We start from the raw sequence: 25,164 nt of genomic DNA on the forward strand, positions 1-25,164 counted from the left end.
AAATGATCTTTATTTTCATTTGTTTATTTATTTATTCATTTTGAGACTGAGTCTTGCTCTGTTGCCCAGGCTGGAGTGCAGTGGGTCAGTCTTGGCTCACTGCAACCTCCACCTCCCGGATTCAAGCTTTTCTCCTGCTTCAGCCTCCTGAGTAGCTGGGATTACAGGCATGCACCACTATGCCCGGCTAATTTTTTTTGTAATTTTAATAGAGATGGGGTTTCACTGTGCTGGCCAGGCTGGTCTCCAGTTCCTAACTTCAAGTGATCCCCCAACCTTGGCCTCCCAAAGTGCTGGGATTAGAGGCGTGAGCTACCGCACCTGGCTGATATGATCTTTATAAATAAAAATGTTTATAACATAATCCATGAAAATATTCACAGTGTTCTTTTGCAGTTGATGTTATTTTGAGGAAAAGTCTTGTCAGTTGTGTGTCTGTATATAGCATTCTGTGTTCCTCAATCACATTTTTTTATTTAATATTTATTTATTTATTTATTTATTTGTTTATTTATTTTATTTGAGACAGAGTCTCACTCTGTCTCCCAGGCTGGAGTGCAGTGGCACGATCTCAGCTCACTGTAGCCTCTACCTCCCGGGTTCCAGTGGAATCACCTCAGCCTCCCAAGTTGCTGGGATTACAGGCGCATGCCACCACACCCAGCTAATTTTTTGTATTTTTAGTAGAGACGGGGTTTCACCATGTTGGCCAGGCTGGTCTCAAACTCCTGACCTCACATGATTGCCCTCGGCCTCCCAAAGTGCTGGAATTGCAGGCATGAGCGACTGCACCTGGCCTATTTATTTATTTGTTTGTTTGAGACAAAGTCTTGCTCTATTGTCCAGGCTGGAGTACAGGGGTGCCATTATGGCTCACTGCAGCCTTAACCTCCAATCTCAGGCAGTCCTCCCACCTCAGCCTCCCAAGTAGCTGAGACTGCAGGCATGTACCACCACTCCCAGCTAATATATTTTTTATTGGTTTTGTAGAGATGGAGTCTCACTATGTTACCTAGGCTGGTCTTGAACTCCTGGGCTCAAATGTTCCTCCCACCTTGGCTTTCCAAAGTGCTAAGATTACAGGCTTGAGTCACCATGCCCAGCCAATGATATATTGTTAGTTATCCTTGCAATATAAAATTTCTTATACCTTTGGCTTCTCAAGGCAGATGGATATTTTATATGAAAGATTGAAAATGTGATAAGAGCAAAGACTTATTCTTTTCACAAAGAAGACACTTGTTTTTAATTCTTTCTTTTAAATAGTAGAAGTAAAAACAAAGCTAATATGTTATATTTGAACAGGTGTTGTGTGTGTGAGAGAGTTTGAGAGAGATCAATAAGCAAAGGGAGCCAGAAGCTAAGTACTACTACACTATGTCTAAATATCACTATGTGATATTTTTATCGATCCTTGTTATATTTGATTTTTAATTCAATACACTTTATTTTTTTAGACCAATTTTAGGTTCATAGCAAAATTGAGAAGAAGATACAGATATTTCCCATATACTTCCTGACCCCACACCTGTGTAGTCTCCCCCTATTATCTCCCAGCAGATGGTACATTTGTTACAGTCAGTGAACTTTCATTAACACATCATTTCACCTAAAGACCATAGTTCACATTAATGTATTTAAAGATGTGGAACATTTTAAGAGTTTTGACAAATGTATAATATCATGTATCCACCATTATGTATCATATAGAGTAGTTTTGCTGCCCTAAAAATCTTCTGTGTTTCACCTTTTTATCTCTTCCCCTGAGCCCCTGGAAATCACTGATCTTTTTACTGTTTCCATAGTTTTATCTTTTGCAGACTGTCATATATTTGAAGTCATACAGTATATAGCCTTTTTATATTGGTTTCTTTCACTTACTAGTATACATTTAAGTTTCTTTCATGTCTATTCGTGGCTTGATAGCTCATTTCTTTTTAGCATTGAGTAATATTACATTGTCGGGATGTACCACAGTTTATTTACTCATTGACAAACTGAAAGACATCTTGGTTGCTTTCAAATTTTGGCAATTATGAATAAAGGTGCCATAAACATCTGTGTGCAGGTTTTTGTGTAGCCGTAAGTTTTCAGCTCCTTTGGGTAAATACCAAGGAGTGTAATTGCTGGTTCATATGGTAAGAGTATGCTTAGTTATATAAGAAACTGACAAGCTGTGTTCTAAAGTGGCTGTACCATTTTGCATTCCCAGCAGCAGTGAATAGGATTTCCTGTTGCTCCACATCCTCGTTAGCATTTGGTGTTGTCAGTGTTCTGGATTTTGGCCATTCTAATAGGTTTGTTGTGGTATCTTATTATTTAAATTTGCATTTCCCTGATGACATATACATTTCCTCATTGACCATCTTTTCATATGCTTATCTGCCATCTGTATATCTTCTTTGGTGAGGTGTCTGTTAAGTTCTTTGGCTCATTTTTTAATCCAATTGTTTGTTTTCTTATTGTTGGGTTTTAAGAGTTCTTTGTATATTTTGGAAAGCAGTTCCTTATCGGATGTATATTTTACAAATATTTTCTCCCAGTCTGTGGCTTGTCTTTTCATTCTCTTTACAATGTCTTTAACCAAACAGAAGTTTTTAATTTTAATGAAGTTCAGCTCATCATTTCATTCTTACATGGATCATGCCTTTGATGTCATATCTAAAGTTGGTTGTCACAAAACCAAAGTCATCTAGATTTTTTTTCCTGTGTTACTTTCTAGGAGTTTTATAGTTTTGGATTTTACATCTATGTTTGTGATTCCCTTTGTGAAAGGTGTAAAGTTTTTGTCTAGATTCATTTTTTTGTTGTTTGTGGATGTCCAGTTGTTGCAGCACCATTTGTTGAAGACTGACTTTTCTCCACTGTTGCCCATTTGTTGGGCAACTGCCTTTGCCCATTTGTTGAAGATAATTGACTATGTGGATTTATTTCTGGGCTCTCTATTCTGTTTCATTGATCTATTTTATTTTATTCTTTGCCACTACCACACTGTCTTGATTACTGTAGGTTTATAGTATGTTTTGAAGTTGAATAGTGTCAGTCCTTCAGCTTTGTTCTTCTACTTCAATATTGTGTTGGCTATAGTAGGTCTTTTGCCTTTCAATATAGACTTTAGAATCATTTTGTCAATATCCATAAAACAACTCGCTGGGATTTTGACTTGTATTGCATTGAATTTATAGATCAAGTTGAGAAGAACTGGTATCTTGACAGTGTTGTGTCTTCTTATCCATGAACATGAAATATCTCTTATTTATTTAGTTCTTTGATTTCTTTCATCAGAGTTTTGCTCACATAGGTCTTGTACATATTTGTTGGATTTATACTTAAGTATTTCATTTTGGGGGGTGTTAAGGTAAATGATACTGTGTTTTTAATTTCACATCATAATTGTTTATTGTTTGACAAAGCAATTGACTTTTGTATGTTAACTTTGTATCCTGCAACTTTGCTGTAGTCACTTATTAGTTCCAGGGATTTTTTTTTTTCTCATTTCTTTCAGATTGTCTACGTAGACAGTCATGTCACCCGCCTAAAACAGATAGTTGTTTTTTTCCTCCCCAATTCTACCTTTTATTTCTCTTTCTTATCTTATTGCATTAGCTAGGACTTCCAGTATGATGTTGAAAAGAGTGATAAGAGAGGACATTGTTGCCTTTGTCCTGATCTTAGTGGGAAAACTTCTAGTTTCTCACCATTAAGTATGATATTAAACATGCGGTTTTTTTGTAGATTTTTTTTTTTTATCAGGTTGGGGACGTTGTCTATTCCTAGTTTACTGAGAGTTTTTATCATGAATGAGTGTTGAATTTTGTCAAATACTTTGCCTCTATCAATCTGATCATATTTTTCTTCTTTAGCCTACTGATGTGATGGATTATATTAATTAATTTTCAAACATTGAATCAGCCTTGCATACTTCAGGTAAATCTCACTTGGGGCTGGGTGTGGTGGCTCACGCCTGTAATCCCAGCACTTTGGGAGGCCGAGGCAGGCAGATCACGAGGTCAGGAGATCGAGACCATCCTGGCTAACATGGTGAAACCCCGTCTCTACTAAAAATACAAAAAAATTAGCCAGGCATGGTGGCCAGTGCCTGTAGTCCCAGTTACTCGGGAGGCTGAGACAGGAGACTGGCGTGAACCTGGGAGGCAGAGCTTGCAGTGAGCCGAGTTCGCACCACTGCACTCCAGCCTGGGTGACAGAGCAAGACTCTGTCTCAAAACAAAACAAAAAACAAAAAACTCACTTGGCTGTGATCTTAAATTCTTTTATACATCATTGGATTCAATTTGCTAATATTTTATTGAGGATTTTTGCATCTGTGTTTATGAAAGATACTGCTCTATAGTTTTTTTCTTTTCATGTTTGGACAGGGGATCTATGTTGCCCAGGCTAGGCGCAAACTCCTGGGTTCAAGTGATCCTCCCACTTCAGCCTCCCAGTAGCTAGGACTATGAGTACATTCCATTGTGCCTGGCTTATAGTTTTCTTTCACCGTGTCTTTGTCAGATTTTGGTATTAAGGTAATGCTAACCTTGGAGAATGAGTTAGGAAGTATTTCCTCTGCTTCTATCCTCTAAAACATAACAGAGGTTGGGTATAATTTCTTCCTCAAATGTTTAGTAGAATTCCTTAGTGAACCCATCTGGGCCTGGTGCTATCTGTTTTGGAAGGTTAATTATTGACTCAATTTATTTAGTAGATATAAGCCTATTCAGAGCCTTCCATTTTTTTCTTGTGCAAATTTAGAAATTTCAAGGAGTTTATCTTTTTAAAGTCCATAGGATCTGTAGTGATGCCCCTTTTTCATTTCTGAAATTAATAATTTGTGTCCTCTCTCTTTTTTCTTAGCCTAGCTAGAGGCTTATCAGTATCATTGATCTTTTTAAAGAACCAGCTTTTGGTTTTGTTGATTTTTTTCTATTAATTTCCTGTTTTCAATTTTATTGATTTCTGCTCTAGTTTATATTATTCTGATTACTTTGTATTTAATTTCCTATTTTTTTTTTTAGTTTCCTAAGGTGGAAGCTTAAATTACTGATTTTAAGTCTTCTTTACTAATATATGCATTTGATACTACAAGTTTCCCACTAAGCACTGCTTTGGCTGCATCACACAAATTTTGACAAGTTGTCTTTTTATTTTTATCTAGTTCAGAATATTTTTTCATTTCTTCTTTTAGATTGCTTTTTTGACTCGTATTATTTAGACATATCTTCGGATTTTACAGCTTTCTTTGTTATTGATTTCTAGTAGAAGTTCATTGTGGTGTAAGAGCATATATTGTATGATTTCTATTGTTTTAATTTTGTTAAGGTATGTTTTGTGGCCCAGAATGAGATCTTCATGAATTTTCCACACGACCTTGAGTAGAAAGTATATTCTGTGGTTGTTGGATGAAGTAGTCTATAGATACCAATTATATCCAGTTAATTGATGGTATTGTTGAGTTTATGTCCTTGCTGATTTTCTGCCCATTGAATCTGTTCATTTCTGATAGAGGGGTATCAAAATCTCCAACTCTAATGGTGGATTGATCTATTTGTCAATAGTTAATCATTTTGCCTCATGTTTTGATGTTCTGTTATTAGGCATATAAATATTAAGTATTGTTGGCCGGGTGTGGTGGCTCACCCCTGTAATCCCAGCCCTTTGGGAAGCTTAGGCGGGCAGATCACTTGAGGTCAGGAATTCGAGACCAGCCTGGCCAACGTGGTGAAACCCTGTCTCTACTAAAAATACAAAATTAGCTAGGTGTGGTGGCAGACACCTGTAATCCCAGCTACTTGGGAGGCTGAGACAGGAGAATTGCTTGAACCCAGGAGGCGTGAGCTGACATTGCAACACTGCCCTCTGGCCTGGGTGACAGAGCAAGACTCTGTCTCAAAAAAAAAAAAAAAAAAAATTATTATGTCTTCTTGGAACATTGACCCCTTTCTCATTATGTAATGCCTTTTTTTTTTTTTTTTTTTTTTTTGAGACAGAGTCTTGCTCTGTCACCCTTGGCTGGAGTGCAGTGGCGTGATCTCGGCTCACTGCAAGCTCCGCGTCCCAGGTTCATGCCATTCTCCTGCCTCAGTCTCCTGAGTAGCTGGGACTACAGGTGCCCGCCACCATGCCCGGCTAATTTTTTTGTATTTTTAGTAGAGACGGGGTTTCACCGTGTTAGCCAGGACAGTCTCGCATCAGCCTCCCAAAGTGCTGGGATTACAGGCGTGAGCCACCACACCCGGCCATAATGCCCCTTTTTATTCCTGACACCTTTTCTTGCTCTGGAGTCAGCTTTGTCTGAAATTGATATAACTGCTCCTGCTTTCTTTTGATTAGTGTTAGCATGGCATATTCTTTATCCATTTACTTTTTTTTTTTTTTTTTTTGAGACAAAGTGTTGCTCTGTCACCCAGGCAGCCTCTGCCTCATGGGTTCAAATGATTCTCATGCCTCAGCCTCCCAAGTAGCTAGGATTACATGTGTCCTCCACCACATCTGGCTAATATTTGTATTTTTAGTAGAGACAGGTTTTCACCATGTTGGCCAGGCTGGTCTGGAACTCCTGACCACAAGAAATCTGCCTGCCTCAGCCTCCCAAAGTGCTGGAATTACAAGTGTCAGCCACTGAGACTAGCCCGGTTTTTTTTGTTTGTTTGTTTGTTTGTTTGTTTGTTTTTGAGAACAGGGTCTCCCTCTGTAGCCTAGGCTGGAGTGCGGTGGCTCACTACAGCCTCAACCTCCTGGACTTAAGCAATCCTCCCACCTCAGCCTCCCAAGTAGCTGGGAGTACAGGCACAAGACACCACACCTGCTAATTTTTGTATTTTTTGTATAGACATGGGGTGTCAGTGTACCCCAGGCTGGTCTTGAACTCCTTGGCTCAAGCGATGGGACCCACCTCGGCCTCCCAAAGTACTGGGATTATAGGCATGAGCCACCACACCTGGCCTTCATGCATTTACTTTTAATCTATCTGTGTCTTTATGTTTAAAGTAGATTTCAAAGTGATTGTTGATGTAGTTGGATTATCATATAGTAATAAATATCTACCGTGTTTATTACTATGTTCTATTTGTTGCTCATATTCTTTATTTCTATTTTTATATTCCACTCTTTTTTTGTGTTTTATGATTTACTTTATATAATTCCATTTTTCTCTGCTTTCTTAGCATATAGGTTATACTTTTTTTCTTTTAGCTTTCTTTAATGGTTGCCCTAGAGTTTACATTATATACTTTTACAACTAATCCATATCCACTTTCAAATAACACTGTACAGCTTCATGGGTAGTGCTAGTACCTGATAATAACAAAATAATCCTAATTCATCCCTCCTTTCCTTTGTATCATTGCTGTCATTATTTTATTTATACCTAAGCATGCATAAGCATATATACACATAATCATATATAATCAAATATGCTGTTGCTGTTATTATTTTGAACAAACTGTTATCTGTTGGAACAATTAGGAATAAGGAAAATAAAAGTTTGTATTTTACCTTCAACGTATTCTTTCTTTGATACATTTCCTTTATTTATATCTGAGTTTCTGACATGTAAAATTTTCTTTTTCTTTAAAGAACATCATTTAACATTTCTGGCCGGGTGTGGTGGCTCACGCCTGTGATCCTAGCACTTTGGGAGGCTGAGGTGGGTAGATCACTTGAGGTCAGGAGTTCGAGACCAGCCTGGCCAACATGGTGAAACCCCGTCTCTACTAAAAATACAAAAATTAGCCGGGCCTGGTGGCACTTATAGTCCCAGCTACTTGGGAGGCTGAGGCACGAGAATCGCTTGGACCTGGGAGGTGGAGGCTGCAGGGAGCCAAAATCGCTCCACTGCACTCCAGCCTGGGCAACAGAGCAAGATTCCGTCTCAAAAAAAAAGAAAAAAATCATTTCTTACAAGGCAGTCCTACTGGCGACAGATTTTCTCAAGTTTTTTTCTCTGAGAAAGTATTTTTCTTTCACTTAAAAAAAATTTTATTTTATTGGCCGGGTGCGGTGGCTCATGCCTGTAATCCCAGCACTTTGGGAGGCCAGGCGGGCGGATCACGAGGTCAGGAGATCCAGACCATCCTGACTAACATGGTGAAACCCCGTCTCTACTAAAAATACAAAAAATTAGCTGGGCATGGTGGTGGGCGCCTGTAGTCCTAGCTACTCAGGAGGCTGAGGCAGGAGACTGGTGTGAACCCAGGAGGCGGAGCTTGCAGTGAGCCAAGATCGCACCACTGCACTCCAGCCTGGGCGACAGAGCGAGACTCTGTCTCAAAAAATATATATGTATATATTTATTTTATTTATTATTGTAGAGATAAGGTCTGGCGGTGTTTCTCAGGCTGCTGCACAACTCCTGGGCTTAAGCAGTCCTCCCTCTTGGCCTTCCAAAGTGCTGAGATTAGAGGCGTGAGCTATGATGCCCAGTCCTGTTTTACTTTTGAATGATAATTTCATAGGGTGCAGAGGTTTAGATTGCCAGATTTTTTTTCTCAACGCAAGATATTTCACTCCAGTCTCCTCTTGCTTGCCTGGTTTCTAAGAAGAAGTCAGATGAAATTCTTATCTTTGCTCCTCTATCGGTAAAGTGTTTTCTTTCAGGATTTTTTTTTCCTTTTTTTTAGTATGTAGAGATGGGGTTTTGCCATGTTGTCCAGGCTGGTCTCGAGCTGCTAGGCTCAAGCAGTCTGCCCGCCTTAGCCTCCCAAAGTGCTGGGATTAGAGGTGTGAGCCACCATAGCTGGACCAGAATTTTTCTTTATCTTGGATTTTCTGTAGTTTGAATATGATATGTGTAAATCTAGAGGTTTTTGTGGTGTTTCTTCTGCTTGGTATTCTCTGAGATTCTTAGATCTTTGGTTTGGTATTTGACATTAAATTGGGGAAATTCTCATTCATTATATTTCAGATAGTTCTTCCTTTTTTTCTCTCTTTCCTCTCCTTCTTGTATTTCCATTAATGCATAAGTTATACCTTTTGTAGTTGTCCCACAATCCTTGGACATTCTGTGCTGATTTTTTCAGTCTTTGTTCTCTTTGTTTTTTAGTTTTGGAAGTTCCTATTAATATATCCTCTTCTGAGATAACTGTTGTGGAAGAAAAAAAAGAAAAATAAATAATATATCCTCAAGCTCGAGAAATTTTCATCTCTCTGCTTGCATTGCCCATCTGTTCTTGCATGCTATTTTATCCATTAGAGGCCTTAGCTTATTACTCATAGTTCTTTCAAATTTCAACATCCCTGCCATATCTAAGGCTGGTTTTTATGCTTGCTTTGTCTCTTCAAACTGTTTTTTTTGCCTCCTGGCGTACCTTGTAATTTTTTCTTAATTGCCAAACATGATGTACTATGTAAAAGGAACTGTGTCCGCCTGAGCCTCTGGACTGTGAACTTCACAAATGCACCTCAGTTTTTCCTCCTCTTATGTGGTACAGGGTGGCTAGAGTGGGCTGGGGTTGGGTTTTTCTCTTCCCCCAGGTCAGTAAGCCTCTGATAAAACCCTAGCATGTTAGCTTCTGGTTAAATAGTTTTTCCTGAGGGCAGGCCTTGCTAAGAACAGAATGCTCCATCTTAATTCAAAATCGTTAGTTTTCCTTCCCCTTGCAGGAAGCAAGAGGGAGTATTTCTGCAGTATTCACAAAGAACCAGATTAAGCCCCTGGAAGTAAAACTCACAAAGTATGCTTTTCAAAAAAAGCCTCCTAACTGGGTCCCGTAGAGTAAATGCTTAATGCACCTACCACATAAATTACAGTTCAGTTTTCCCTACCCCAGCACTGGTTCCTAGAGGTTTTTGCTCATGGGTTTCTGCTCCAGTAAATTGTGATTCTACATACTTGCCTTTCATTCTTTCCAATTTTGTGAACAGTTTGCCTTGGCCCTCAATTTTCTTAGAGATCTAAGAAGTGTCGTTGACTTTTTTTTTTTTTTTTTTTTTTTTTTTGAGACAGAGTCTCGCTTTGTTGCCCAGGCAAGAGTGTAGTGGCACGATCTCAGCTCACTGCAAGCTCCGCCTTCTGGGTTCACGCCATTCTTCTGCCTCAGCCTCCCGAGTAGCTGGGACTACAGTCACCCTCCACTACGCCCGGCTAATTTTTTGTATTTTTAGTAGAGATGGGGTTTCACCGTGTTAGCCAGGATGGTCTCGATCTCCTGACCTCGTGGTCCGCCCGTCTCGTCCTCCCAAAGTGCTGGGATTACAGGCGTGAGCCACCGCGCCCGGCCAAGTGTCATTGATTTTTTTAAGTATGTCAGCTTTTTACCTGGTGTTAGGATGGAGTAGCACCTTCCAAGCTTCTTATATCCCAGACTGTAAACTGAAAGTCTATGTATTTGATTTTAGTACTTAATTTAAAATTTATAATCTATATGTAAAGCCTAGTTAAAATACTACTTCCACTATTATTTTAAGATATTTAAGAGGTAAAAATAAAAGTTATTTTATGTCCCTACCTTTTATAGTATGTGAGGTTTTATAAAACTCTCAGTTTTGCTCTTAAGTGAAGTTGATATTTTGATTTTTTTGCTATTCCAAATGTATTTTTTCTTATGACAAAATAAACATTAAAAATGTTTTGCCGCCAGGCACAGTGGTTCACACCTACAATCCCAGCACTTTAGGTGGCCAAGCTGGGAGGATTGGAAGTCTAGGAGTTCAAGACAACCCTGGGCAACATAGACAAGGATTGAGTCTAGGAGTTGAAGACAAGCCTGGGCAACATAGTGAGACCCCATCTGTACAAAAAAATACAAAAATTAGCCAGGTGTGGTGATACGCCCCTGTAGTCCCAACTACTCAGGAGTCTGAGGTGGGAAGATTACTTGAGCCCAGGAGGTTGAGGCTGCAGTGAGCCATGATCACGCTACTACACTCAGCCTGGGTAGCTATAAGCTACCACACCCGGCCTTATTATTTCTTTCTTTCTTTTTTTTTCTTTTTTGAAACAGAATCTTACTCTGTTGCCCAGGCTGGAGTGCAGTGGCGTGATCTTGGCTCATTGCAGACTCCGCTTCCTGGGTTCATGTGATTCTCCTGCCTCAGCCTTCTGAGTAGCCAGGATTACAGGTGCCTGCCATCATGCCGGCTAAATTTTGTATTTTTAGTAGAGATGGGGTTTTACCATGTTGGCCAGGTTGGTCTCAAACTCCTGACCTCAGGTGATCCACCCACCTTGGCCTCCCAAAGTGCTGGGATTACAGGCGTGAGCCACCGTACCCGGCCCTTTTTATTTATTTCTAAGAGATAACCCTTTTTTTGGCCAGGCATGATGGCTTATGCCTGTATGTAATCCCAGCACTTTGGGAGGCTGAGGCTAACGGATCACCTGAGGTCAGGAAGTTCAAGACCAGCCTGGCCAACATGGTAAAACCTCATCTCTACTAAAAATACAAAAATTATCCAGGCGTGGTGGTGCGAGCCTGTAGTCCCAGCTACTCGGGAGCCTGAGCCATGAGGATTCCTTGAACCTGGGAGGTGAAGCCAAGATCATGCAGTTGCGTTCTAGCCTGGGCGACAGAGCAAGATTCCATCTCCAAAAAAAAAGAGAGAGAAATTTTTTTCTTTCTTTCTTTCTCTTTTTTTTTTTTTTTTTTGAGACAGGGTTTCAGTCACTTTGTCACCCAGGCTGAGTGCAGTGGCATGATCACAGATCACTACAGCCTCAAACCCCTGGGCTCAAGCAATCCTCCCGCCTCAGCCTCCTGAGTAGCTGGGACTACAGGTGGGCGCCACCACACCTGGCTAATTTTTTACTTTTTCATAGAGATGGGGTCTTGCTATGTTGCCCAGGCTGGTCTCAAACTCCTGGACTCAAGTGATCCTCCCACCTCTGCCTCCCAAAGTCCTGGGATTATAGGTGTGAGCCACTGTGCCCAGCTGGGATTTCTTTTTTGAGAGGGTGTTTCGCTCTTGTCCCCCAGGCTGGAGTTCAGTGGCGCCACTTTGCTCACTGCAGCCTCTGCCTCCCGGGTTCAAGCGATTCTCCTGCCTCAGCCTCCCGAGTAGCTGGAACTACAGGTGTCCACCACCACGCACTGCTAATTTTTGTATTTTTAGTAGAGACGGGGTTTTACTATGTTGGCCAGGTTGGTCTCAAACCCCTGACCTCAGGTGATCCACCCGCCTCCCAAAGTGCTGGGATTATAGGCGTGAGCTACCACACCTGGCCTGGATTTCTTTTTTTTAAGCAACGTAACTACAATACCATCATTACATCTATAAAAATTTAAATGTCAATATCAAATATTCAGTTGGTATTCAGATTTTTCAGTTGTTTTTTAAATGTTGAGTGCCTTTTTTCTCCATTCAACTTATTGAAGAAACTGGATTATTTATCCATACGGTCTCCCACAGTCTCGATTTTTTGACTAAATCCTTGTGGGATTATTTAACATGTTCTTTGTATCTTACGTAAATTGAAAATTATTTCTAGAGGTTTGACTGGATTTAGGTTTTTTGGTTGGCTGATTATTTGTTTTTATGTGACTACTTTTACGGGTGGTTTTGTGTTCTTTTGATAGGAGACATTTATTTATTTATTTATTTATTTATTTATTTATTTATTTATTTATTATGAGATGGGGTCTTGCTCTGTTGCCCAGGCTGGAGTGCGGTGGCATGATTTCAGCTCACTGCATCCTCCACCTCCCAGGCTCAAAGTTCTCCCACCTCAGCCTCCTGAGTAACTGGGACTACAGATGCAAGCCACCAAACCCAGCTAATTTTGTTTATTTTTTGTGGAGATGAGGTCTCAAACTCCTAGACTCACGATCCCAGCTACTTGGGAAGCTGAGGCTGGTCACAAACTCTTGGGCTTAAGTGATCTTCCCGCCTTGGCCTCCCAAAGTACTGGGATTACAGGTGTGAGCCACTGCATCTCTGACCTAATTATTTTTTAATGTTAGCTGCCATTGATTATCAATGCTTAGATCCATTCATTCAATAAGATTTCAGACTTGCTCTCACTGTGTCATTTCTTCTTCCTAAGTATCACTGTAACTCATGGATTTTAACATTTGGCTTTAGTTCATTTCAGTTATTGTTCTTACTGGTCTGCAAATTGCCCTATTTTGGACCAGTGAAAGCTTGTTCAGATTGACTCCTTAGTCCTTTTGACATGTCCTAGTTACAATGGATTTTTAAAATAATAGTTGCTTGTCGGTTTAATCAGATATATAAAATACAGTGCTATGACGCTGAGCGTGGTGACTCATGTCTGTAATCCCAGCAGTTTGGGAGGCCAAGGTGGGCAGATCACTTGAGGTCAGGAGTTCGAGACCAGTCTGGCCAGCATGGTGAAACCCTGTCTCTACTAAAAATATAAAAATGGTTGGGTGCCCTGGCTCATACCTGTAATCCCAGCACTTTGGGAGGCCAAGGTGAGTGGATCATCTGAGGTCAGGAGTTCAAGACCAGCCTGGCCAACATGGCAAAACCCCATCTCTACTAAAGATACAAAAATTAGTCGGGCATGGTGGCAGGTGCCTGTAATCCCAGCTACTTGGGAGGCTGAGGCAGGAGAATTGCTTGAGCCTGGGAGGCGGAGGTTGCAGTGAGCCAAGATCACGCCATTGCACTCCAGCCTGGGCAGCAGAGCAAGACTCCGTCTCCAAAAAAAAAAAAAAAGTTACAAAAATTAGCCAGGCATGGTTGCGTGTGCCTGTAATCCCTGCTACTTGGGAGGCTGAGTTGAGAATTGCTTGAACTGGGAGGCAGAGGTTGCAGTGAGCCAAGACTGTGCCACTGCACTCCAGCCTGGGTGACAGAGTGAGACTCTGTCTCAGAAAAACAAAACAAAACAATGCTATGCTATATATATATGTTGAAACACTAAAATCTGTTGCTGAAATATCTTACTAAAATATTGGAAATTTAATGTCTAACCAATATACCTAAATGCCTCTGTTTATTCTAAAATATTTCTTCTTTGTCTGTAGACCAGATTATCAAAAATTCTCATGATTAAAAAGGAACATATCAAGAAATTAAGGGAAATGAACACAGAAGCAGAAAAATTGGTAAGAATTTCTTTTTTTTTCTTCATTTGCTTGTCTAATTTTAAAATAGTGAGACCATCTATATCTAATGATTTAAAAATATCTATGGGAGGAAACCTTCAGATAAATATTATTTTTAAATCCTCATTTGCATGAGGTCCACACCTGTAGTCCACCTTCTTGGGAGGCTGAAGCAAAAGGATTGCTTGAGTCTAGAGTCAGAGACTGCAGTGAGCTATGATTCTACCACTACAGTCTAGCCTGGGTGATAGCGAGACCCTGTCTCAGTAAATGAATGAATACAGGAATACATACATACATACATACATACATACATACATACATACATACAACAGTAAATCTTCATTGCTATCACTATCTCTTGTTATACAGAACATATGCTAAGTAAATTGGCAGTGCATTGCCCCAGACCTCATTATGCCATTGACTGTACAGTTGAATAGGATTAATGGATATATTAGGTTCTTTCAGCAGTTTGCATGAGTCTAGAATTGCTCAGATACCTGTGACCAAGGAAGTTGTAATGTCAGGTTATAAAAAATGTTTCAGAATAAGTAAGTCAGGAAATATCTATGTTGTCATCTTTAGGTTATCTTGACAACGTTTATATCCTAATTTATTATCTAATGAGTTCAAAAAATGAGAGCCAATTTTATTCATAAGATAATTACCAGAAGTCTTTTTTTTTTTTTTTTCTAAGATGGAATTTTGCTCATCGCCCAGGCTGGAGTGCAATGGTGCAATCTTGGCTCACTGCAACCTCCACCTCCCGGGTTCAAGTGATTCGCCTGCCTCAGCCTCTCAAGTAGCTAGGATTACAGGCGCACACCACCACGACCAGCTAATTTTTGTATTTTTAGTAGAGACAGGGTTTCGCCATGTTGGCCAGGCTGCTCTGGAACTCCTGACCTCAGGTGATCCACCCACCTCGGGATTACAGGTGTGAGCCACAGCACCCAGCCAGCCACAGCACCCGGCCCAGAGTTTTTTAAAAAGCTGTTTATGTAGACACTATTCACTAAGAAAGTCTTTGAATTGTAATGAAATTCACATCTTGCTTAAGGATATGTAGGATGGCAAATAGGTTTTATCTCATGTACTATCTCCAGTTTATTGAAAATGACTGTATAGAAGTCTGAAAGGGAGGGCTCTGACTGTGCTCAGGGGGCAAAGTGCTGTGACTGATGATCAGTGTCTGTTGTAAGTGCAGGAATGGGAATAGTAGCACTGGGAATCTCTGGAATGAAATGTTATAAGGGTATAGGTGTGGATACAGTTAGGTATCTACAGCTGCAAAAGTAGATACCTAAGTGAACAAAGAACAATCCTTTTTTAGGATTATAGAATTTTTTTTATCCGAAAATTACTGAATTTTTAAGACCAAAAATGTCAGGTGATTTCAGCGTAAGATCATACTGCTCTCTTTAGCAGTACAGGTATTAAAACTTGGGTTTATTTCCCAGTTTAACTCATTTAAGCATAACATGAAATTAGTATTATCAGATACACAAGCCATCCGAAAATGAAAAGGATTAGCTATAGCATATTGCCATTACATATCTTAAACATAGAAATGTATGTGCGTGCTTCTTTCCTACTGGACTCTAATTCTTGGTTTCCATCAGTTCTACTTCTGCCCTTTATATTCGATGCCTTTTCAGTGCTCCTCCACCCCACTTCTGTTTTTCTCTGGTCACCTTATCATCTCTTCTATCTTTATGTATAAATGAATTATTTCCCTTTAATATCACTAGTTAGGACTGTTTTCTTCTAAGTTCCATGCTTTAAAGCAGTGGGCTTGCCTTTGCCCAGTTAATCTTATCTGCTTTCAAATAGAGACCTATTTTGGGTTGTTTCGCAAACCAAGGAGATGTAGGCTTCAGTGTAAAACGAATTTGTATTCCCAGAGACCGTTTTGATGTTGGCTTGGCTTCTTAGCATATGAGAACTCTGTAGAAGTAATCTAGTTGGCTTGATATGTTTTATTATTTGTTTTATTTATGTAAAAATGGTTTCCCTATAAAAATTCAAATATTACGAAATGATTTAATGAGTCAAACTGTAGTTCTTTATAATGCCTTCTCCATAAATAGTATTAAGTTAGCATATGTTATAAATATGTTTATTTATATGTTTACCATATGGATTTCTTTTTCTGTGCATATACTAAAAATTATTTTCATGCAAAATGGAATTAAATTATGATATATTGGCTTATCTTTTAAAATGATTGTATTGTACCATAATTTAAACAACTTCCTGTTAACATATTTATTTCCAGCATTTTATTAATATAATGCTAATATTTTTGTGCATTTGTTTGTGTCTATCTGTAGGATAAATTTTAGAAAGTAAAATGAAAGATTTAATGAAAGTTTAAAGATGGTAGGCTGAACATATTTTTTTCATATCCTTTATAATTGCACATAGAATATGAAGTACAAAAAGAAGTAAACAGAAAAAATGAAGCAGTCTGCTTAACAATGTCTATGAGATTTCAAAATTTTTTCTGGCATGTTTTTAAATGAAACAGAAACCATAGCTACAAGAGGCCCTAGATCCAGAGTTGGCAAATATGATGAAGTGCAGAAGTGAGATTAGTATTTTAAGAGGCAATTAATTCAAGGTCTTTCTCCTTGTTCCCCTTCTTCATCTCAGTGACAGAACTCAAACGTGGCATTTACTCAAGTTAAATGGAGAGAAAGAAGCACTTCTCTAAAGAATTTGAATGTACTATTTGGGGAAAGTTAAGGTTTTTTTCTGCTTTTGGTAAGAGTAGACTAGGTAATTTGGATTAACCTTCCTGCTGTAAATAACTGTTTCCTCTGGAATAAAATATTAAAATAACCTGCTTGAAGAACACTGGAGCATTAACAAGGCATTAAGGAGGCCGGGTGCAGTGGCTCATACCTGTAATCCCAGCACTTTGGGAGGCCAAGGCGAGTGGATCACTTGAGGTCACGAGTTCAAGACAAGCCTGGCCAACATGGCAAAACCCTGTCTCTACTGAAAATAAAAAAATTAGCTGGGTGTGATAGGTGTGCACCTGTAATCCCAGCTACTTGGGAGGCTGAGGCAGGAGAGTCACTTGAACCCACGAAGCAGACATTGCAGTGAGCCAAGATTGTGCCACTGTACTCTAGCCTGGGCAACAGAGCGAGACTCTGTCTCAAAAAAAAAAAAAAAAAAGAAAGAAAACAAACAACAAGGCATTAAGGAATTATAGGATCTGGGAAAAGAAGGAAAGAAGTAAGGGGGAACCTGATGTTCAGGGTTGCTTTTTCCTTGGGGACTTCTGCAACTTCCAGAAAAGCTAGCTGAGAAGCTAAGTGGCATTCTTGAAAGGCTTAAGTGGGTTGGAGGCCAAAATTAGAGTCCAGAGACCCACCAAGGGTTGGGGGAAGTTGGCAAACTTTAAGTCCTCTTTGGAGGAATATAGCATTTTTATAGGCCTCAAATTATTTCTATAAATTTTTATATATAGTATCTAAAACTCAATTTAAATTCAAGACACAATAGGAGACACAATAACCCTAAGGAAAAAAGAAAATCAACTGTAGACAGTAGGTAGACCAGACAATGGAGTTTTTAGAAATATATTTTAAATGCTTAATTTGTTAAAAGAGATGAGACAAAATTGAGAATTTTAGAAGAGAACTGGAAACAACAATAAAAAAGACCAAATGAAAACTATAAACTCTAGCAATCAAAATTAAGAACTCGGTGGATACAACCACAGCAGATTAGAAACAGCTAAAGAGAGAGCTAGTAATTTAAAATAGATCAGAAGAAAATATCCCGAATGAAACATGAAGATAAAAATGAGTGGAAAATTTAGAAGAGAAGAGTCGATAAATAGGAAATACAGTGAGGAAGGTCTAATGTGTAACGGAGTAGCAGAAGGAAAAAGAAAGAATGGGACAAAAGCAGTATTTTAAAAGATAATGACTAAAGGCGTTCCAAAACCGTCAAAAGGCAACAAGCCACAGATAAATTCCTATCAACCCCAATGAGATAAGTAAATTGATAGTGACTTTTAGACACATTATCTTTTTTTTTTTTTTTTTTTTTTTTGAGACAGAGTCTCGCTCTGTCGCCCAGGCTGGAGTGCAGTGGCACAATCTCAGCTCACTGCAAGCTCCGACTCCCAGATTCATGCCATTCTCCTGCCTTAGCCTCCCAAGTAGCTGGGACTACAGGCGCCTGCCACCACACCCAGCTAATTTTTTGTATTTTTTTTTTTTTTTAGTAGAGATGGGGTTTCACCATGTTGGCCAGGATGGTCTCGATCTCCTGACCTCATGATCCACCAGCCTTGGCCTCCCAAAGTGCTGGGATTACAGGCGTGAGCCACCGCGCCCGACCTAGGCACATTATCTTAAAACTGCTGAAACTAAACACAAAGTGAAAAAATGTTAGAGTACCCAGGGCAGGATGGGAGTGGGGAGTATGTACAAACGAGCAACCAACAATTTGTCTGAGAGCTACCATCTCCACAGAAACAATAGAAGACAGAAGATAATGGAATGACATCTTCACAGGGTTGAAACAAAGTAACTACCAACCTAGATTTCCATAACCAGTGAAAATGCCTTCAAGGATAAAGTTACAAGGACAGTTGTAGGCAAATTTATGGACTTTCCTACCAGAATACCTACATTAAAGGAAATACTAAAGTTTTTGTTTAAGCAGAAGAAAAAACTTGAAGTTTGTAAAAGAAACATGAAGATTCAGGGAATGAAGAAACAACAAAAAGAGTAAATATGTGGATTAATCTAAGTGACACATTAAATAACTCTTGTGGCACTTAAAGTATAGAGAGAATTATACAATTGTCTGTTGGTCAGGGTAGGGGTGTATATACATATAGGCCTAGATAAATCAAAGATGGATGACATTTTAATCTCTAACCTATTAAAATAATAGTAAAAGATGAATATTTATCAAGCTAATTAGGGGGAAGTAGGTGGGAAATGGAACAATAAAAATGTTTAATTGGGGCTGGGTATAATGGCTCATGCCATTGGATTGCTTGAGGCCAGGAGTTTGAGACTAGCCTGGCCAACGTAGCCAAACCCCGTTTCTAGTAAAAATACAAAAATTAGCCAGGCGTGGTGGCACACAGCTATAATCCCAGCTACGCAGGAGGCTGAGGCAGGAGAATCACTTGAACCCAGGAAGCAGAGGTTGCAGTGAGAGCCAAGACCACGCCACTGCACTCCAGCCTGGCCAGCAGAGCAAGACTGAGTCTCAAAAAAAAAAAAAAAAAAATTTGTTTTTTAGAAAAATTAGCCAGGCATGGTATAGTTCCAGCTACTCAGGAGACTGATGGGGGAGGATTGCTTGAGCCCAGAAGTTTGAGGCTGTGGTGAGCTAGGATGGTACCACTGAACTCCAGTCTGGGTGACAGAGTGAGACCCTGTTTCTTGTGGGGGAAAAAAAGACAAGTATGTGACTGGCAGAACTAAGAAACTTTAACAAAACACTGTATTGGTGAGGATGTAGACAAGTAGGCATTCTTACCCATAAATTAGTACATCTTTTATGAAGGGTGTACAGGGTCTCAGAAAATGATACCCCGAAATGAAGGCCTCAGAAGCAGCTCTCTCTGACCTTTTTCTGCCCATCTATCTTTGATCTCTCATTTTCTTCTGAGGCTAACCATAGAAACCAGAATCCCTCTTCCCCAAAGCAAGTCATAGAAACCAGAACTCCTTTTCCCAGAAGCCAGCCTTATATAAAACCTGAGAATATTACTCCAGCTTGCCCGTCACATTTCTGTGTAAAAATTGGTCATAAAGAAATGATTTGACCTACTTTGACTATAGGTCATAAGACCCCCATTCCAGACAGGATTCTGCCTCATACCCGTAGGAAGGATTGCCGCAGAGACAGGCCAAGCGACATCTAGATAGGCCTTGCTGGATTTCCCTACTTTGTCTGTTAGCATTAGATCATACCGTTTGTCCAGTCATATTTCTTTTTTGTTTTTTCTTTTCTTTTTTTCTTTTTTTTTTTTTTTTTTGGAGACAGAGTCTTACTCTGTTGCCTAGGCTGGAGTGCAGTGGTATAACCTTGGCTCACTGCAGCCTCCGCCTCCTGGGCTCAAGCAATTCTTATGCCTCAGTCTCCTGTGTCCAATCATATTTCTATACCACTGTCCATATGCTTTGTGAACCTAAGCACAAAAATTGACAGTTTATTTTGTATTCTTCATTCTGAAGACTCTGGCGTCACATAAAATTATAACCAAATAAATGTGTATGCCTTTTTTCCTATTAATCTCTCTTTTGTCAGTGATTTTCAGTGAGCCTTCAGATGGTGAAGGGGAGTTCCCTCTGGCCTCTACAGGTGCTTTGGCAATATCTATCAAGATTTAAAATGCTCAAATCCTTTGATTTAGCAGTTGCACTCCTGGAAACTTCTACACTTATGTTTGCCTTTGTCCAAAATGACTACATGTTCATTGCAGCATGTTTGCAAGATCCGAAGGTTAGAAACAACCTGAATGTTCATCAAGAAGGAGCATGTTTATACACTTTAGGTGGGAATATAAGTTAATTGAAGTCTTTTTGGAAGGTAGCTTGGCCATACTGATGGGCCAGAAATTTTACTTCTAGAGTATCATTCAGAAGATGCGCATACAAGGATGTTCATCACAGCATTGTTGTAATAGCAAAAAATTGTAAATGGTTAAATGAATATCTGTAGAGGACTAGTCAAATAAATCCATACCCTTGATCATGAACTGCTAAATCTGGTATTTTCCATCTTGTCCCTTATAAGCTCATATTTTTACAGACTGTTTGCCTTCAACATGAACCTGTAAGCCACACAAGAAAATCTTTCATTACTTTGTGATCATACCTGGTTTTTTATCAGAATGTATTAGTTATTTCTAATGGTTCAAATGCCTCACCTTATTCATACAAGCCTAATTGAATGTCATATTTTTGACTTGTTTTTATTTTATTTATTTATTTTTTGAGACGGAGTCTTGCTTTGTCACCCAGGCTGGAGTGGAGAGGCACGATCTGGGCTCACTGCAACGTCTGCCTCCCAGGTTCAAGCGATTCTCCTGCCTCAGCCTCCCGAGTAGCTGGGATTACAGGCATGCGCCACCGCGCCCGGCTAATTTTTTATATTTTTGGTAGAGACGGGGTTTCACCATGCTGGCCAGGCTAGTCTTTAACTCCTGGCCTCAAGTAATCTACCCTCCTCAACCTCCAAAAGTAATTTTTAGGCCAGGCACGGTGGCTCACGCCTGTAATCCCAGCACTTTGGGAGGCTGAGGTGGGTGGATCACTTGAGGTCAGGAGTTCGAGATCTGCCTGGCCAACATGGTGAAACCCCACCTCTAGTAAAAATACAAAACTCAGCCCGGCGCAGGTAGCCCGCACCTGTAATCCCAGCTATTCGGGAGGCTGAGGCAGGAGAATCACTTGAACCTTGGAGGTGGAGGTTGCAGTAAGCCGAGATTGTGCCACTGCACTCCAGCCTGGGCGACAGAGCAAGACTCCATCTCAAAAAATAATAATAATAATTTTTAATTGTATGTGTATATGTGTAAAATGAATATACTTTTCTTAAAAAAATTACCATTCTTATTGAGTTTCATGTGTGTTTTTCTTTCTTTGTATTTATTTTTTAATGTATAAATACCTATACAATATATACTATTGGGTTTTTTTGAGGAGGGGACCTTTTTTTTTTTTTTGAGACGGAGTCTCGCTCTGTTGCCCAGGCTGGAGTGCAGTGCTGTAATCTTGGCTTACTGCAATCTCTACCTCCTGGGTTTAAGCGATTCTCCTGCCTCAACCTCCCAAGTAGCTGGGATTACAGGCACGCACCACCACGCCCAGCTAATTTTGTGTATTTTTAGTAGAGATGGGGTTTCACCATGTTGGCCAGGCTGGTCTCGAACTCCTGACCTCAAGTGATCTGCCTGCCTTGGCCTCCCAAAGTGCAGGGATTACAGGCCTGAACCACCATGCCCGGCCAAGGGCAGACATTTTTAAATAAATTTTATACTATGTAACACTCTGCTTTTCACTGTATAATATCAGTAAATATAGATCACTGTCTTCAATCCTAGTGTTAGAAGATCTTTAAATTGTTAGCAGTCTGATAGGTGAAATATAAATCTCATTGTTTTATTTTGTATTTCTAAGGCTACTAGTGGAATTAAGCATCTTTTTGTATTTTAATTGGCCATTTATATTAACAAAATTATTTGTTTCGCATGTTACCATAGTACAGAAAATTTAAATTTTGATGTAGTCAAATACAGTTGACCCTCAAACAACATGGGGGTTAGGGGTGCAACCCCCGCCAGCAGTCAAAAATCCGCATACAGCTTTTAACTCCCCTAAAACTTAACTACTAATAGCCTACTGTTGACCAGGAGCTTTACTGATAACCTAAATAGTAGATGAACACATATCTTCTATATGCATTATATACTGTATCCTTACATAAAGTAAGCTAGAGAAAAGGAAATGTTATTAAGAAAATCATAAGGTAAAGAAAACATATTCATTATTCATTAAGCGGGAGTAGATCATAAAGGTTTTCATCCTTGTCATCTTCACGTTGAGTAGGCTGAGGAGAAGGAGGAAGTGGAGCGGTTGGTTTTGCTGTCTCAGGTGGCAGAGGCAGAAGAGGTAGAGGAGATGGAAGGGAAGGCAGGAGAAGCAGGCACACTGGTGTAACTTTTGAAAAAGTCTGCATCTATACGATCTGGTAGGCTGTTGCAAAAATTAATTTTAAAAAAAGTCTGCATATAAGTAATGTAAGTGGACCTGCACCATTCAAACCTGTGTTGTCTGAGGGTCAGCTCTATATCAGCCTGTTCCTTTTTCTGGTATTTGTAACTTGTTTAAAATAGCTTCTTTACCTCTTATTCATAAACATATTCTCCTGTCTTCTCATGATACTTTTATAGTTTCTTTTAATATTTAGACCTTCAGTACATCCTAAAATTTTGTGAATGATTTGAGTACAGAGAGCTTTTTTCCTCAAATAGATAATTGTTCCAATTTATTAATAGTTCATCCTTTCCCACTGATTTGAAAGGCCAGCTTTACTATATACAAAATTTCCAAACAATATACATATATTCATACACACACAAACATATGTGCCAGGCATACATATACATATGTGTTGGAATTTAGTATAGACTGGCCACCATTCTCTCCCATTGGTGTATTTGTCTCCCATGTCAATACCATACTGTTTGATAACTACCAGTACAAGTCCCTCCATTTGTCTTTCTCTTTCAAAATTGGTTTGGTCATTCTTGTACATTTATTCTTCTATATTAACCCTTTATTATTTAGATGTTTAAGAAGATAAGGGAAATTTTTTCCATCATTGGGAGATACTCAAAAAGATAAAGACTTTGAGAACAGCTTCAAAAAAGGGGGCTCAAAATATTTTTAGAAGTTGGAGATATAACCAGATGATAATTTTGACAGGAAGTATATATCTGTTTAGTGTTGGAATTTTTTTTATGGTTCATTAGTTACATCACCCCCTTTTTTTTTTTTTTTTTGAAACAGAGTCTCGCTCTGTCGCCCAGGCTGGAGTGCAGTGGCGCGATCTCAGTTCACTGCAAGCTCCGCCTCCCGGGTTCACGCCATTCTCCTGCCTCAGCCTCCTGAGTAGCTGGGACTGCAGGCACCTGCCACCACACCCAGCTAATTTTTTGTATTTTTAGTAGAGACGGGGTTTCACCGTGTTAGCCAGGATGGTCTCGATCTCCTGACCTTGTGATCCACCCGCCTCAGCCTCCCAAAGTGCTGGGATTACAGGCGTGAGCCACCGCACCCGGCCTATATCACCCCATTTTGTAATGCATTAGCCATCTCCCAATTTCATACATTTTGATGTATACTGTATATGTAAATCCTTTGTACATCTTTAATTCATTAAAATGTTGAACACAAAAGATGAAGATAGAGACTTTTGACACCCTCAAATTCGCTGTAAGAGATAGAACTTTTAATGATTTTGATTTTGATTAACTAGTTCTGAGTCTGCAAAAGTATACACTTTTCCCCGAGAAGAGGCTTGATCAAATACTTAGTTATAATTTATGTTACACTATATCCTCAGTAATCCCCAATTCCCAACAAGGAAATGAAATTAAATTCAGCATGTCCTGCATTATCCCTGCATTCTTATAGAAAATCTTTCGGATGATCCAATGGTTTTAACTTCACAAAAACTGAGGTTTACGAATAGGAAGCAATTCAGGAAGCACCAATGGTAAACTAAAAGTAGGATGTCCTGGATATGATTCCAGGCCTATGTGGAAATTATCCCTTCCCTACTCCCACTGTGGCATTCCCTCCCCTCTTTCTCTTTCACTGCTTCAGATCTATAGTAGCAGAGGAATTCTGATGCAAACTGGCTTCACATCCCACAAGGTTACCACTTACTGGCTGCAGTACATGGGCCTCATATGTAAAATGGAGACAAGCAATAATATCTTCTTTCTCATGGGGTTATTGTGAGGATTCAATGAAATCCTTTAAAAACACTTAGAACATTAGCCAGGCATAGTGGCACATGCCTGTAGTCCAAGCTACTTGGGAGGCTGAGACAGGGGATCCTTTGAGTCCAGGAGTTTGAGGCTGCACTGAGTTATGATCATGCCACTGCAGTCCTGCCTGGGCAACAGAGTGAGACCCTGTCTCTAAAAAACAAAACAGGCCAGGCGCGGTGGCTCACACCTGTAATCCCAGCACTTAGGGAGGCCAAGGCAGGCGGATCACTTGAGGTCAGGAGTTTGAGACCAGCCTGGCCAACATGATGAAACCCCATCTCCACTAAAAATACAAAAATTAGCCAGGTGTGATGGCACGCACCTGTAGTCCCACCTACTTGAGAGGCTGAGGCAGAAGGATTGCTTGAGCTTAGGAGGCAGAGGTTGTAGTGAGCGGAGATCACGTCATTGCACTCCAGCCTGGGTGACGGGAGTGAAACCCTGTCTCAAAAAAAAAAAAAAAAAACTTAGAACAAGCTGGGTGTGGTGGCACATGCTATAGTCACAGCTACTTGGGAGGCTGAGGCAGGAGGATGGCTTCAGGCCGGGAGTTCGAGTCTAGCCTGGGCAACATAGCAAGACGCCATCCCAAAAACAACA

The 25,164-nt window shown here is 39.8% G+C and overlaps 1 protein-coding gene across 4 annotated transcripts in view; it reads left to right on the forward strand.

Moving 5' to 3' along the window:
- LIN9 (lin-9 DREAM MuvB core complex component) overlaps positions 1 to 25,164 on the forward strand; it is a 79,330-nt gene that overhangs the window by 45,065 nt on the left and 9,101 nt on the right. For all 4 annotated transcript variants that reach the window (XM_054674661.2, XM_024352196.3, XM_024352198.3 and 1 more), the window contains one exon: positions 13,932 to 14,012. In XM_054674661.2, coding sequence (XP_054530636.2) covers positions 13,932 to 14,012 — 81 coding nt within the window. The remainder of the gene's footprint in view (positions 1 to 13,931; positions 14,013 to 25,164) is intronic.

The sequence above is a fragment of the Pan troglodytes genome, chromosome 1, assembly GCF_028858775.2.
Source record: "Pan troglodytes isolate AG18354 chromosome 1, NHGRI_mPanTro3-v2.0_pri, whole genome shotgun sequence".
Lineage (NCBI taxonomy): Eukaryota > Metazoa > Chordata > Mammalia > Primates > Hominidae > Pan > Pan troglodytes.